At 29.8% G+C, this 15,669-nt stretch overlaps 1 protein-coding gene across 4 annotated transcripts in view; it reads left to right on the plus strand.

The window, feature by feature from the left end:
* LOC130898275 (uncharacterized) overlaps positions 1-15,669 on the plus strand; it is a 47,303-nt gene that overhangs the window by 7,775 nt on the left and 23,859 nt on the right. The window contains exons 4-12 of one of the 4 annotated variants that reach the window (XM_057807448.1): positions 144-403; positions 5,967-6,312; positions 6,914-7,291; positions 8,360-8,850; positions 9,878-10,253; positions 11,377-11,609; positions 11,898-11,927; positions 11,988-12,125; positions 13,685-13,931. In XM_057807448.1, the coding sequence (XP_057663431.1) occupies positions 144-403; positions 5,967-6,312; positions 6,914-7,291; positions 8,360-8,850; positions 9,878-10,253; positions 11,377-11,609; positions 11,898-11,927; positions 11,988-12,125; positions 13,685-13,931 (2,499 nt within the window). Of the gene's footprint in view, positions 1-143; positions 404-5,966; positions 6,313-6,913; positions 7,292-8,359; positions 8,851-9,874; positions 10,254-11,376; positions 11,610-11,897; positions 11,928-11,987; positions 12,126-13,684; positions 13,932-15,669 lie in introns of all 4 variants that reach the window. The other 3 variants (XM_057807447.1, XM_057807451.1, XM_057807449.1) reach the window with 3 other exon arrangements.

Here is a 15,669-nt window from a genome sequence, read left to right on the forward strand (position 1 = left end):
TTCATTCAGTTTTTACTACTTACTGTATTGTACTTGAATTTTAGTTTGATACAGATCTAAATTGATGGAAACAAGAAACATCTCATTGTAATTTTTATTCTATAAAACTGTTTTGTTTTTAATGTTTGTAATTTTATATTTAGGTCATGCTCAAAGTCCAGCTTATCCTATGTACAATAGTCCTATGAACTCAATATCGTCTCCTCAGCAAAGTTCTAGCAATCAAGTAGCTCCACCTTCACCATTGGATGTTTCTGTACCAAGGCCAAGTTCTCAGACTAGCTCTGTAGCTTATCCTTCTGTTATAACTAGAGCATTGAACCATGAGAAAAATTTTCCTGATCGATATGAACGCCAGAATCATAACAATCAGCAGAACCAGAACTGTTGGGATGAGAGACAGGTAACTTAAGTTAAAATTAAAATTGGATAATTTAGTTAAATAAAAATTTTGATTGTTAATTATATTTATTAGGATCTTAAAATTTAATTGAAACATAATAATTATTATGTATTTCAAGATATTGAAAGAACTACGTACTTTATCTATGTATTGGTTAAGATAACTTTTAAAACGGATTTAAACTTATTTAATGATAAAAAACACACTGCCACAAATACCATGAATAAACAAGTTGAACTCATTCCAAAAGTAGCAGAGAAAGAAATGGAAGTAGACAATAGACAGCAAAATAAAATAGAAGAAGAAAGAAATTGCGAACAACTTGTAGATCTATGGAATTGATCAAAAAGAGTCACGTTACTATCAAAAACTTATGAATGACAAGTGCAACTATTAATTAAATCTTAAAAACATCATGAATCAAAACTAGCAGCATATTATTCAAATATCAAACAATCCAGAATACAATTTGCTAATTTCTGAAATACAAGACATCAAAACTCCTCTAATATGTAAATAAAAACCAAAAAGTAAAAAATAGTATATTGTTTAACGAGCAAGAAATGATAATCGTTTCCAACTCTTTTGAAGTTTGTGGGAAATGGCCATTTATACACTATACTTTTTCTACGGCTTTAAAGGATAATATCAAAATAATGTAACAAATAACATGAACTTCAAATTTAAAGTCATTTAAAATTTCCATTTACAATAAAAATATCAATTACTCATTGAATAAAGAAGAGGAGGTATTTTCATCCTTTTTGGAAGGTTAAAACAAATATTTAATTATTATTACTATATTATTAGGATTTTACAAAATCCCAATAATTTTGTAACACGTTTCACAACTATACAATTATAAGTAAATAGAGCTGTAATTGCTTGAAATTTAACATTCCATAGGAGACCTGATTTATTGTATAATGATTTGTGTAATAGTCGTTGAAAAAAAGAATTACACAAAAACACAACTGAAATTATCAGTCCAGTCAAAAATGGTCAATTAATATAAAGAAACAAAGTTTCACTAACATGGAACACCATCATATACCTCTAGTAACAGGACTCTCCCCTTTGTTGCATCATATGTAGAATTGGATATTGAAGTCACATCTATAAAAGATCATTTTATAAATAATTGAATAATTAGTGAGATTATTTATCATTGCAAAAACTACTGATTGGAGGAAGGTTCCTGAAAAATTATCATTATATTTACCGTAGCCAACCACCCTAAGCCTCTTGAATCTCATGTTTTAATTATTTATTATGCACCCACACTACAGAAAACTGTACCAACTTACTAAATTGCAGGAAAAGGCATTGAATAGTACTCATAGTTTTCTGTTAATTGATTTTTATTAAATCAATTAAAAATATAAATTTTTTATTCTAATGAAAATTCCTATAGTAACCAGAATCAATATTTCTATCAAAATCAATTTAAATATTGAATTTTGAATTCTATGAGTTTAAAAATTTTTACAAACTTTAATAATATCAAAAATCACCAGAAATCTTAATTAATTATTGTAAGTAAAATATTATTATCGTTATACGTTTATACATATTTCTTCTATTGCATTTTCATGAATGCATAAGTATTCGAAAGCTTGGAAAATATATTGTAGTTAGTCCTTTTTGCTGTTTCCTTGCCACGTTCCCAATAAAAAACTACTCATAATATAGCTGGCAGACTTCTTTACAATTCATATAAATATATATATATATATATATATATATATATATATATATATATATATATATATATGTGTATATATATATATATGTGTATATATATATATATATGTGTATATATATATATATATATATATGTGTATATATATATATATATATATATATATATATATATATATATATATATATATATATATATATTTATTTATTTGTACTTCTACTTCTGAATGCTCTTGATTTTAGGTCTCTTCTATTTTAAAATTAGTTTTTTTTAATAATTTGAATTTGAAAGTCTGATAAAAATTCGATTCGACTTTAGTTTTTATCAAAATGATTGAAAATAAATTTAAAATAGAAATTTGTTCCAATAAGAAAAAATAATTTTCCTTAGTCCTTACATCTCAAATATGATTAAATTATTTTTAATTAATTTACAAAATAAAGCTATAAATTTTACTTAAATTATTTAGGTCTTTTTTATCATTTATGGCTTTTTTGTTCTTATGACTATGATCTATTTCTAAAAATTCTCTTTTTTGTGTATTAGATTCTGGAATCTTTATAATTGAATTTATGTTTTTTTTTATATTCCATGGTTCGTTAATTCAGTTTTATTTTTTTTATCATTTGATGACCTTTTATAATATTTCGAGTATTGAGAGGTCTGCCTTATGTAGACAGCGTCACAGTACAAGGCACTTGATATATTGACTTTTGTTTTTTGGTGGTTTAGTTTTTAATTTAGTGAAATATTTGGATAATGTATTATGTCCTTTATGACTTATACAAATATCATATTTATAATTTGATAGTTGTTGGGAAAGTCCTTGTACATAAGTTAAGGAGAAATGTTTTATGTTTTGATGTTTCGATTCTGTTTTGTTTCTTAATTGATTATAGTAACTGTTCACCCTTTTCTTGATTATATTGTTTATCATTTTTTCCAGATAATTATTTTCTTTCAATGCAGTTTTTGCTTTTTGAATAGCTAAGTATCTAAATTCATGATCTGATAGGTGGATAGATCTATTAGTCAAACTTATTAACACTGATCTTTTTTGTGGCATAGGATGACACAAATAACTTGAGGACCAAATTGGTTTTGTATACCATTCTGTTCTTATGTTATTATTAAATTTATATAATGTGACATCAAGAAAATTAATTTATCAGTTTTTCATATACTTCAACTTTGCCTTCTTTTGTGTCTTCTGTTATATTTGCTATACTATTTTTTATTCTTAACTTTGATATTCTTTCACTTCACTTCATATTCTAGCACATTTCTTATCATCCTTTTGCTAATCATAAAACTGGTACCACTCTTTCCTTGTTTATCTTCCTCGCCATAAAATAGAGTAAAGTTTCTCTTATTTATTTGTCTTTCACTCTTCTATCGTATTTCTTAAAGTGCCAATATGTCTATTTTGTATTCCAACATTTCTTTTGCAATTTCCTTCATTTTCCCATTGCCAGCATTGTCCTGATATTCTATGATGCCTTACCACTATATCCTTCCATTTGTTTTTGTTGTTTTTACCCTAAGGCATTATTCATTTCATTTCTTTATCGACTTTTATCATATCTATGTTCTTTTCTTTAATTACTAGTTTTTTGACTTCTCTTTATTTCCCCCTTCATTTTCTGGGTAAAAATCGCTTGCTGCATATTTCTTGTCGTCATTTTCTCTTGACTTTTCCTCTATGTAATGCCTCTGCTTCATAAAGTTTGATATTTATAATTAATTTGTTATATTTGAGTGTTGCGTTGTATCTTTGTTCTCAGGCTAATTTCATCTGAGGTAACAACTTTTCTTTCTATTAATTTTTTTCAGTAGTCTTCATTAATCCAACCTATCAGTTTTTTTAGCTTGTTTCACACTTTCTAATTTTTTGTTACATTTTTTAATTTTAACTATAATTGTTCTCTTTTTGTTTGTTTTAAATGCTGCTATTCTGTTGCATTCTAGTAAATAAAATTATGATTTGGACTTTTTCCTTTATGATTTGTTGACTTTCATTTTCCGCATCTTCTTTAAATTATTATATTATAGCGCCTCATTTCTCTTTCTACATTTTCCAATCTTTCTTCTTATTCAGTTATTATTTGATTAAGCTTTTGATTTTATTGTTTTAATTAATCTATAATATATGCACTCCAGTCTATTTTTAATTCCATGCGTTTGAGACTTTCTTTTATATGTAAGAACATTCCATGCGTTTGAGACTTTCTTTTATATGTAAGAACATTCCATTTATTGTTTCCATATCGTATTTTTCTTTTTGATCATTCATTACTTTGCTTAACGCACCTTAACGAGTTCCACGTCTCGTGCAGTTTCGCAGACCCCAACAGTTACGCCGGCTGGCAAAACTCGTCTAGCTACGTATTGTGCTCTAATTTTTCTATTCTAATTGGATTTACTCTGGTTCTTTATTTTGATCACTTTGGGTTTCTATTTTTATTAGTTTCTTTTGTCTTGTCAAACGATATTTGTTTATCGTTTTTTTTGTTGATATTCATATGTATGTATGGATATTGGGGTATCATATATACTGCGACCCAAAGGATATATTGTGTCCCCCTTTTTTGATGCGATACTTCGAGAGAATTTGGATAGAGGTTTCGTCAACTGTGCACTAAAATCTGATAAGTCTAGCGTCTTTACGTGTTGTTGAGGCGACAGTGCCCCGATAGGACTCCTGTTAGTTTTCATAAATTGTTCTGACTTAGGTTCATACATTCCGTAGATCTTCTCTGGTTATAGTTTTTCAGAAGAGTCTTTGCCTGTCTCAGCCACTGTAGGTTATCCCAATAATTGGGTTTGCTCTTATCTACCTTCCAGTGCTTTTTCCATTGTTCGTATCAGATACCACAGAAGGGTTCAGGTCCCATGAAGGGCTTGTTTGTCCCCGCTTTAGCGTGTTTATCAGCTATTTCATTCCGTTCATTCCCAGTGTGTCCTGAAATTCATTGTAGGGTAATTTTATATTTCTTTCCTAACTCGTTTAACTTTTGTAGGCAATTCCAAACAAGTTTGGATTTTATGATCTTCTGTTTTCGATAGTTTCTCTCTACATTCAACTAGACACATTTTTCAATGACATAGATTTCTGCTTGGAAAATGACGCTTGGTGTATTGCCCAGGCTTTCACAATGTTTAGTACTGGGTCCGTACACTCCTATTTCAGTTCTGTCTGCTGTTTTAGATCCGTCCATAAACCATTTAATGGCATTTCTGTTCATTTCTTGTTTGTTGTTATGATCTCACTTATTGCTCAAAGCTAATCTTTTTCGAAGCCACAACCTGAGGCATGTTCCCGGTTTGGTCATTATTTAAGGACGTTTTTTTTTGTGATTGCGTCTCTAATCATTCTAAGTGATATTTAACACGCTTTCCTGTACTATGTGGAGAGGTGGGAGGTTTAGAATCGCTTCCAGTCTTGCTGTTGGGCATGATCTCATGGCCCCGGTTGCACATAAAAGCCAACCTTCAAGAGCTTGTTCTTCGTGGTATTCAGACTTTTATTAGTACCTTAAACCACTGGATTTTTTCTCTGTTTTCACTAATTTGATGGGCTTGAGGTTGAGTTTTTTCATCCTAGTAAAGGGAAGGAAAATATTATATTTTGATAAAGACTTAAAGAAAAGTCAAACGTCAAAATTTATCTTTCTTTTAAAAAATTATCAAAAAAACTAAAACAGAAGAGACCGAAAGTCAAGAACATTTAGATGCATTAATATATCAATAGGTCTAAGAAATGAAAGAAAGAAGTGTATATATATATATATATATATATATATATATATATATATACGTTTAAAAATTTCAAAATGCTCTAATATATTTAACGGATTCCAGGGCCAAAGAAAGTTTCAAAACAACCAAACAGGGTCACAGTCCAGCAGCAGCTACGGTTCAAATAACAATATTGAATTGAGCAGAAATGAGTCCAGTCAACAGAGAGTGATACTTGGTGGTGGCGAGAGGCAGCAAACATATTTTGATTCAAACAGTGGTCATCAAGTAACCCTACAAGATCTTTCTAGCTGTAGGGGCGATCCTATGAGTATAGTCAAGAATTTACAACAGCAGCAACAGCAGCAGAGCTGTCAGGTACAACAAACGGAGATTAAAACAGAACCTAAGCCTCCTAAAAGAAGGAAGAGCAGTGATAAACCAATTACTGAAATGCATCAGTTACCAAGTAAGTTATTTTATTAGTAAATTACAATAATGTAAGTAATACATTTTTAATTAATTAACACATATTTAATACAGACAAATAATCTTTTCAGTTCCAAAAATAATAAATTTCATCATTATTTTAAATCATGAATATTAAGTATTCTACAGCTAACACTCTCACACAAAACCGTACTTTGAAATCTGTACTTTGAATGGTAAATAATTACATATCTACTTAATTAGTTCCAAAACCTAAATCTCGCGGAACTACCGCGGGTTTTGTTACCGCGTGCTATGTGAGAATTATTTTGCTTTTGAGTTATTTCAATACTGTGATTCATCCTAAGATATTTGTTGAAATGAAATCATTTATTTTCATAATGATCACGATTTTATCAAAAAGAGTTCGCATTCTTTCTAATAAAAATTATTCCCCATAAAAAAGTTATATTGGTTGCTATAGTGTATGTCCACTTAAGGACTAAAAATTTATTATCATTGTTTTATAAATTAACATTAAAGTAATTATTCCATTTGAGCAATATTTTCATCTATATACTATTACTACAGAAATTAAAATTTTTTTTATGTAAAATTTAGCTACAATGCTGTGGTTTTAGGTCGAATTCCTCCACCAGCACATAGCTCCGGTGCCAATCAACCACAACAGAATGGCGCTTATTTTGACTTTGATAGATGGAATCTTCCCCCACCTACTTCCAAATTCCTCACACCTCAATCATTACATCCACAACATCAAAGTCTTATGGTACCACATCCGCATGGTCCTCATCACCCACCTCCACCTTTACCATATTTTGCTCCATTCCATTTACCGCCCCACCCCACCGATTATCAGTCTTCTGTAGAATTGACCCCCTTAACAAATTACAATGAACAATCACCACAAGCTTCCAGTCAGTATCAACCACAACCTGAGGAACACCCAAAAGTGGTGGTGCCAAACATTGAGGAGGAACTGAATTTTTTGTCCCAAGGTAAGATCTCTAAATGTTTTTCATGAATGGACCTGAAAAAAGTAAGGTTAACTAGGCAATAAAGTCTGTAATGTATTAAATTCTGTATTAAGTGAGAAATGAGAATTATAATCTATTTGGCTCGTTTACTCTTTCGATCTTTTGAATACTTATGTATTCATCACTGGGTACTGAAACTATGTTCAAAGTACAATTTAAAATTCACAATTCTCAACTAACTAATGTAAGTAATTTTAATTGTTGTTATACTATTATTGATATTTTTAAATTGTATTTGACCATAATTTCAGTTCCTTATGATGAATACCTATGTCGAAAGATGGAAATTACAATAATGTAAGTACACTTTGGTATTGAATTTTGCCACAATCCCACAACGAAAACGTAACAAAGTTAGAATATTTGAAACGAAACTACAATATTCATACATCAAAATAATGTATTAACAAAAAATCCGATTTGAATAACTTTTGTATGAAGAACAAATTTTATAATTATCCAAAAACAAATATAAATATAAATTTCAAAAACAAAATAAATCAATAAATTTGGAAATTGTCTTTTGAAATGGAACTATCCAATTTTTTATTATAATTTTTACATTTTTCCTCGATTCTGGGTTAATTGATGTTATTAATTTCTAAATTTCAATTTTTTCTTTTATGTTCTAAATAGTTTTAAATAGTAATTCGTGTGGACTTCAGTTAGATATCATTTATTATTAACGGGTATTTGTAATTGTTAAAAAAAATTACAGATGTGGTTTCTCAGATTTGCTGGAATGGTATTTTTCCTTTGACTTTTCAAGGGATTTTATGCTTCATATAAATGTTTGTATCAATTTTTGTTTGATGCATTTTTTGCAGGTCATTAGTGAAAATTGAAAACACTTTGGTTGGTATTGTGCAATAGTTCTGTTTTCTATCAACTGGTCATGGGCTATGAAGGAAAAAGTAGTGCTGTGGGAATATATATTTATAATTATAATCTCCATAAAGATATATATTACTTAAAACCCACAGAATAATAGTTTTAAAAATATCCATAATGTATTCCTTACTATTGTAGATTCAACAAGAGTTTCAAACAACCAACATCAACACCAGGCTATTCCAAAACCATCAGTTTCCATTAATTCTGGTACTAATAAATCTGCAGAAAAGTCTGCTGGTACTGGCCCTAGTTTCATGAGTAGCTATTTAAAATTTCTGCAGGGAGAACGGGATACCTCCCCACCTCCTGCAATGCGAGGAGGTAACAGAAAACAAACTTGGCCCAGGACTCCTATGAAAGGTATGGAAGACAAATCTCCAGAAAGCAATGGTGTCCCATCAGGCCACTCTAATTTAAATCCGTCAGTGCCTATAGTTCCTCTCATACCTACACCAGCTGCTAGACTTTCATCTCATGGTGATCCTCAAGATGATCCGAGGTATTTCCCATTACCTAAAGAGAGAAAACGTAACAGTTTCGATAGCTCTGACGATGGATTTAGTTCAGATGATGATTTCTTTGGAAAGAAGAATAAACAAAAACCTCCACCTATTTCAACCACAGAGGTAATTCAAATGATTTTTGGCGCGTTTAAATTTGTAAAAATTAAAATTAATCTGATATATTAAAATAGTTTTATGTAAAATGGTGAATTTTACTCAAAATCGAAATTAAAGAATAATGTGAGAAAAATCAATGATAAATTTACACAAAATATCTTGGAAGGTCTGGGACAATTAAATTCACAGAATCAATAATTGCTTATTTTAAATACATACTTGAATATATTTTTTACACTATTTGTCTAGGTAATCTCAAACAAAAATTTTTAATTTGGATGACATAGATGGAAAAAATATAAGATACATTTGGTATGAAAATTCGGTGATATCGAGCTTGACTAATATTAAAATGAATGTTACTTTGAGGTTTTTTTGCATAGCTAAATATTGATAACCGTAGATCAATATAAACATTTACTAGATTACTACTATTTAGAAAATAGATAAGAATGAAAAGTGGTGTACCAAAAATATATGCTCTTTAAAATTAAGCTTGACTTCTCTCGTTGGAACAAATATTATTTTTCCATTAAATCCGTCTTTGTGATATGCTAAAGCACATATTTGATATTACAGAAAAATGAAAAAATCCTCTAAATAAATGAACGAAAAATGACTTTTCTATAACCTAGTGAAATCTGTATCTCGATATGAAAAATACATAATTTGATAAATAATATATATGTTAAATAAGTTTTCTAATTTACAATACTTTATTCTTATCTGACCACTCTGAAGAAAACTCCTAAAATTGACTATAGAATGGAGCAGATAAGGTTAAATTTTTCATTTCAGTTTTATTTTATTTGCGATTTTCATGAAACCAAAATAATGATGATGAGATATTTCTCTTGAACAGAACATTTATGGATACAGTGTATATGGTTGTTACCTAATGAATATGTTGAATTTCCAGTTTTAGTGTCTTCACTAAAAATGTAAATTGAATCAATGTACCAAATAGGTTGAAATACAACTTTTTCCGTTTTTTTTTTTCGATTAATTTACTTGTTAATGTGTTTTACAGCAGATTAAAGATAAAGAAAGAGAAAAGGATAAAGAGAAAAAGAAAGATAAAGACAAAATCAAGATGATTAAATCTCCTCCTGATAAATCGAAGAAATCCAAAACAGATAAATTTCCAAAACCGGAAAAAGAAAAAAAGTTCAAGGAAAAAAAAGATAAATCAAAGAAAGAGAAGGATTTAGAAAATGTTCCTAGACGAGAATCGACAAAAAGGGCAGCAAAAAAGAAAAACAGTCTATCAGAGATTGGTAAAGATGATGAACCAGAGGAGCCACTTGAGTTTCAGGATTCAGATTCAGATCCAGCTTGGACACCTGCTGCTAATAATGATGAAGAGGACGGTGCGTTAGTTATTAAAAAAAATAGAAGAGGCAGACCACGTAAGTATGTTCTTTATAGTGGAAAATTTAATCGTATATTCATATCAGTAGATCAATACTACACTGCCGTACAGAGTTTGGAAGTAGTTCAATTTCACGATGTTCTTAAAAAAATTTGAGGATTATCATTCCACATCCGTCACCTCACAAAAATTCTTAGATTGTAATAACTATGTATGATATCCTTTTTTATGTAATTTTGAATAGATTTATTGAACATTTTTGGTAGTTTAGCAGTTTCGTCTCTATGTGTTTTCCTTTTTTGGCATTCTGCTTTTGCCTGTTTTCTTGCTTCATTATATCTTCTTTTATTGTTATCTGTATTTTGGTTCATTAGTCTGAGTCTGGCTTGGTTTCTCTTCTCTAGCATCAATCTACAATGTTCGTCAAACCAATCTTTTCCAGTGCTTATTTTTGAATGTCTCAAAAATTTTTGCATCGTTTCTTTCAGTGATGATTTTATTTGTTTCCATTTCTCATTAATGTCCTTCATTTCTGGCTCCTCCATTCAGCTTTGCTATTTTTCATTTCTCTATATTTCTTAGTATTTCTTCACTCTTCAATCTGTTCATATTAAACTCAATCATCGCCTTACCTTTTGTTTTTATAGATGTTTGCATCTCCGGCTTCATTTTAGTTATGTTCAGAACATGATTTAAGTCTGCATCTGCTCTCTTAAAAATTTTGACATCTTTTATTGTTTTTTCGTGAAGTCTCTTTGTGCACTTGGTCTATTTGCTTTTTGGTTCTCTCTAATAGTATTTACTTTTTTGCAATTTTTTCTTGTCTGTGCCTTTTGCCAAATCATTTGAATCCTTACTCCATTTCCAAACTTCCCCATTTATAAATAGTTTTGTGTAGCCTATTCTCATCCCTCATACTTCTCTCTTTCCTCTCCCACTCCTTAAATCTTCTCTTGCATTTCTTTCTCTTTTGTAGTGAGATCATCATTATGGGAGACTATCCCATCTTTCATGTGCCGTAATTTGTTTTGGTTTTTCAATATCTTCATTTTATCCTCAATTGTTATTACACACATTTCAATTCCAATTTTTCTCACTCCAAATTTCGAATTTATTGTTGGTGAAAAATCAAATTTGATATTGTTATTTTATTCTACTAGTTGGCAGTAAATCGAAAAAAAATTTAAAGAATCTAATATCGGTTGCTGCCCAAGGAGCGGGTATCAGCGATGGCGATGGTTACGGTAGCGATAATTCTCACAAAAAGAAATCTTCACACAAACATAAACAACCTCAACAGCCTCAGCAGAATATTGCACCTACATTGGAGGACAATATTGCAGCATCAATTCAAAGTAGTATTCCATCTGTCATTGACGAAGGACCTTTCAAAGTGAGTAACATATCAATAGATAGATATCATATTCTGCATAATATGCAGAACATTAAGTCATGAGAATTAAATATTTGCTTAAAAAAATCATTTAGTATGAAACCCATACCTATGTATGCAATTCTAAGATCCGAAATATTAAATAGTTAATATAAACCCAATTATCATTCCAATAAATCTGTATATAAAATATTTATAATGATTAGATATTCCATATGATTAAATTTAGGGGTTTCTTTAATTTATTTTATTCATATAATAAACTAGATTTATTTTTCTTTTATGCAGTCGAATAGACTAAAGGAGAAACAAGATCAGGTAACAAATTATTAAGTATATTTCTCTACTTCTAAGAATTTATATGTTTAATTTTTTTAGGCTGGAGAATTTGTAGTAATTAAGTCTGAACTAAAAGAAGAATGGCCTGCAATCTGGAGAGTCGATGGTAAAACACTACTTCAAAAATATGAACCTTTTGAACAAAACGGCATAACATTATATCGGAATATATCAACGGTAAGAAAAATTGTATCAGATCAACGAAACTTTACAGTAAAATAGGACAACACAAAATGTTTATGTGCAGTATTTGAGTCAGTCAATATTCGTAAATTAATATTGCATATTGATGAGCATTGTCACACACTGCACAACAGACAGTTGCATTTTTTAGTGAAACTATACTCGCCTGTTTTGACCACGTTTGATATCTGATTATTTTTTAGCCTAAAGAAACATTTACGTGGTAGACGTTTAACAACAGAATTTTAAAGATATTCGACGTCATATTGAAAATATTTTTGATGTTTCAAAATAGCTTAGCTGTTTATCAAAATTTAATTATATACGAATGTAAATATTAATGAATTCAATTCCTTGAAAGGAAACCAATTAGATATATATTCTAATTTATCTGAATTTGATATTCAACATATCAAACTAAATTATGAACAGAAGTGTTCCCAGCATTTTATCCAGTAGAACACAATTAATTGATATATTTCACTTACAAAGTGTTTGCTTGATTCAGATTTTGTAGCTCTTTTATCTACATTTGTGTATGTAAAATGCAGTTCGCATTACGTCACGCTGGAATCAGAATGTTTTCTTGGCAATTAAGATTAGATTGGAGTTGTACGTATTTTACTGGGATTTGTTATTTGTGTGAGTGATATTTTTTGTGCTTAGCGGCTATTATAGAGTTGACCTGTCTTTATTTTCTTTCCAACTATTGTACTTTCTATTATCAGATCATAATACCGTCGCTACATGCAAAAACATTAATCGAAATACCAAAGAAAGAGGTATTGAATACTTTGGTTTCCAAAAAAAATGGATAGGACCCTGTGGTTGAGAGGATGAAATTAATTTAAAATATGGTAAATGAATGTCGTAAATCACAAAATAACGCACACAATTTTTTCCAATAATTATACTTATTTTATGTTGTTATCGATTCACTTGTAGAATTATTAACAAAAACGATTTCATACTGAATACATTGGTTACACCAACACTCACAATTACACTGTATGACGCGCGTTTCGATAACCAAGTTATCGTCTTCAGATACTGAAGGTAAACTAATTTACCTTCTTGGTTATCGAACCGCGTGTCAGGCAATGTAATTATGAGTGTTGGCGAAGTGGTGGTGTAAAAAGTGTATTCATATCATAAACGGTTCCAGAAATTCCAACTTAGTTAAAAACGATGGTTGGAAATATAATCTTTTGTCTATAGGAAGGTTCATTTGTGTTCATTGTAATTGACGTTCTTGTATATGTTTTGCCACTCTGATAATTTCATATTTTTCATACGTTTGATTGAATTAATCATTTAATTTGATGCTTTCCAAATTCTGTGCTATGATTTTATTTGTGACCAGTGAGATAATAAAATGTCACTTTTGAATTTTTTTATTTGAAGAATTGAGGAACCTTTACCATTTAATTTATTCAGTATCCAACTTTATGGTTAGCTTGTCAATCAATTTATATGTATGTCTTTCTTTGGAAATTAATATGATTTGATTGAATTCTATATAACACTGATTCAATAAATAAACTTTCTTTCAGTATACTTCCTGGACTCCCGAAAGTAAAAAGGAATATATGGCTGTACCGGTGAAATACAGGTCACAGAGTCAGTTAGAAACTATAGTAGAGTTTTTAAAACATGAAATGACAATTGTAGACTTTGATTATCAGGAACAGTGTATGAAACAGTTTGAACTCTATCAAGATAATTTTGAGGTGTATATCCAAACGCTGATATCCCAAGCTCTAGATAGTAATTTTCTCATGGAAATATTCCATGAAAAAGGTAATTTATATTTAAGATTTAGATTAAAATTTGCATAATTGGTTAATAAATTTTAATTCATATTTTGGAAAAAAATTAAGTAAAATTGCCAATTGAACTTCCAAAACATATTTTAAGTCCATAAAAATTTATTAGATGAAACAATCTATGCATTAAAATATATGTAACCAATTTCACACAGTAACTTGAAAGAACATTTGTACATAAATTAATACATTCTAATACCTATTTAATTTCTTCCATTTATTTGTTATTCTTTAACAAAAATTATGTTGGCAAATTACAAAACAAATCAATATAATCAAACTTTCTCAAGAGGACTCAATGAATGATATTCTCTTACATCTATGATTAACAACTAGTTTAATTAGTCAAAAGGGAATATGTCCAGTTTTATTGTTTATTTTGATTTCTGGGCAGTGTCATCTGCAAATGTAGCTAAAGCAAAAGGTATTAAAGTATTAAAGTGAATAGAGGTTTTCTCGTATCATGGGACTACTTTCTTCAAGAATAATTTTTACTGAAACGCTCGCAAAATCAGTTCATTTCTTACTAACTTTATATCCCTTCTCAGTTTCATCTGAATTTATTATTGCATCAATGTAATCACTTGCACAAATTAATTTTAGATCCTGTTTCATATTCATGATAGTTTTTTAATATCCTCAAAAACCGGACAAAAATAGTAATGGTATACAGACATTGAAATTGCCATTTACATCACCCAACACCTTTTCACCCTTCATTGTTGGGACCATCCTGCATTTTCATTCAGATACAGATAATTTTTTATTGTCGAAACAAGACCTATATACATCACGTACAGAATCCACTTACGTCAGCTCATATCTAAGCTCACGAAATAAGAATGCAATAGCGTTGTTTATGAACTTTATTGGGTTTTCTTCAATGTATAAATAACTGTTTGAGGGTAGTGTATATGTATCCAGATCCTGTATGGGCGTTCGAATCTCATCATTTTAGTTCAATTTACCAGGTATGAAGGGCTGATATGTGTGAATCTGATATTGCTCAATAGTGGTGTCATTGAAGAGTTCACATGTAAGATGTCCATTATATCAGTAGTTTGAATACAAGAGATTTCAAAAATTGCTTATTTTTGGTTGTGAGTGCCTCTTTGCTCTCATCAGACTAATGGGTGGTCTTTTATAGTGTTTAGTGGAATGTGAATAATTAAATTTTAAGACCATACTTTTCCTATGTTTAAAGTAACAGCAATTTCTTCACATTGAAAATTGACGAGGTTTCCCAATTGATCAATGATTTTTATTTTGACGTTGTTCATCGTTTCAACACTGACTGGGAAATACAAGATATTTTGCGTGACTACTATTTTATAACCAGGCACCATTGGAAAAAATTGGTGAATGATATGCACAGGTTTTCTGTTAAAATAGGATTCGGTTGCTATGCTGCAATCAATGCCTGTCGTGTTCACTTTGAAAATAGTCACCAGTCGGTCTGAAACATATCTCAAGTTTGGATGAAGAGTATCTTTGAGGAAATTATGCAAGGAACCTAGGGTGGTGTCTGATTGAAATGAGATGAAGTAATTGCTCTGCCCAGACAATTTCAAAGTATTTATATCCTGTGTTATTTCAATACATGTATCTTTCTTTATGCTTTTCATTTGACTGTTTAAAACTTAAGCTATACCGATCAATTCATATGCACCAAGGGGTATATTATAAAGAAAAAATTGTTTTCCTAATTTTTC

This window comes from Diorhabda carinulata, chromosome 9 (genome assembly GCF_026250575.1).
Source record: "Diorhabda carinulata isolate Delta chromosome 9, icDioCari1.1, whole genome shotgun sequence".
Taxonomy (NCBI): Eukaryota; Metazoa; Arthropoda; class Insecta; order Coleoptera; family Chrysomelidae; genus Diorhabda; species Diorhabda carinulata.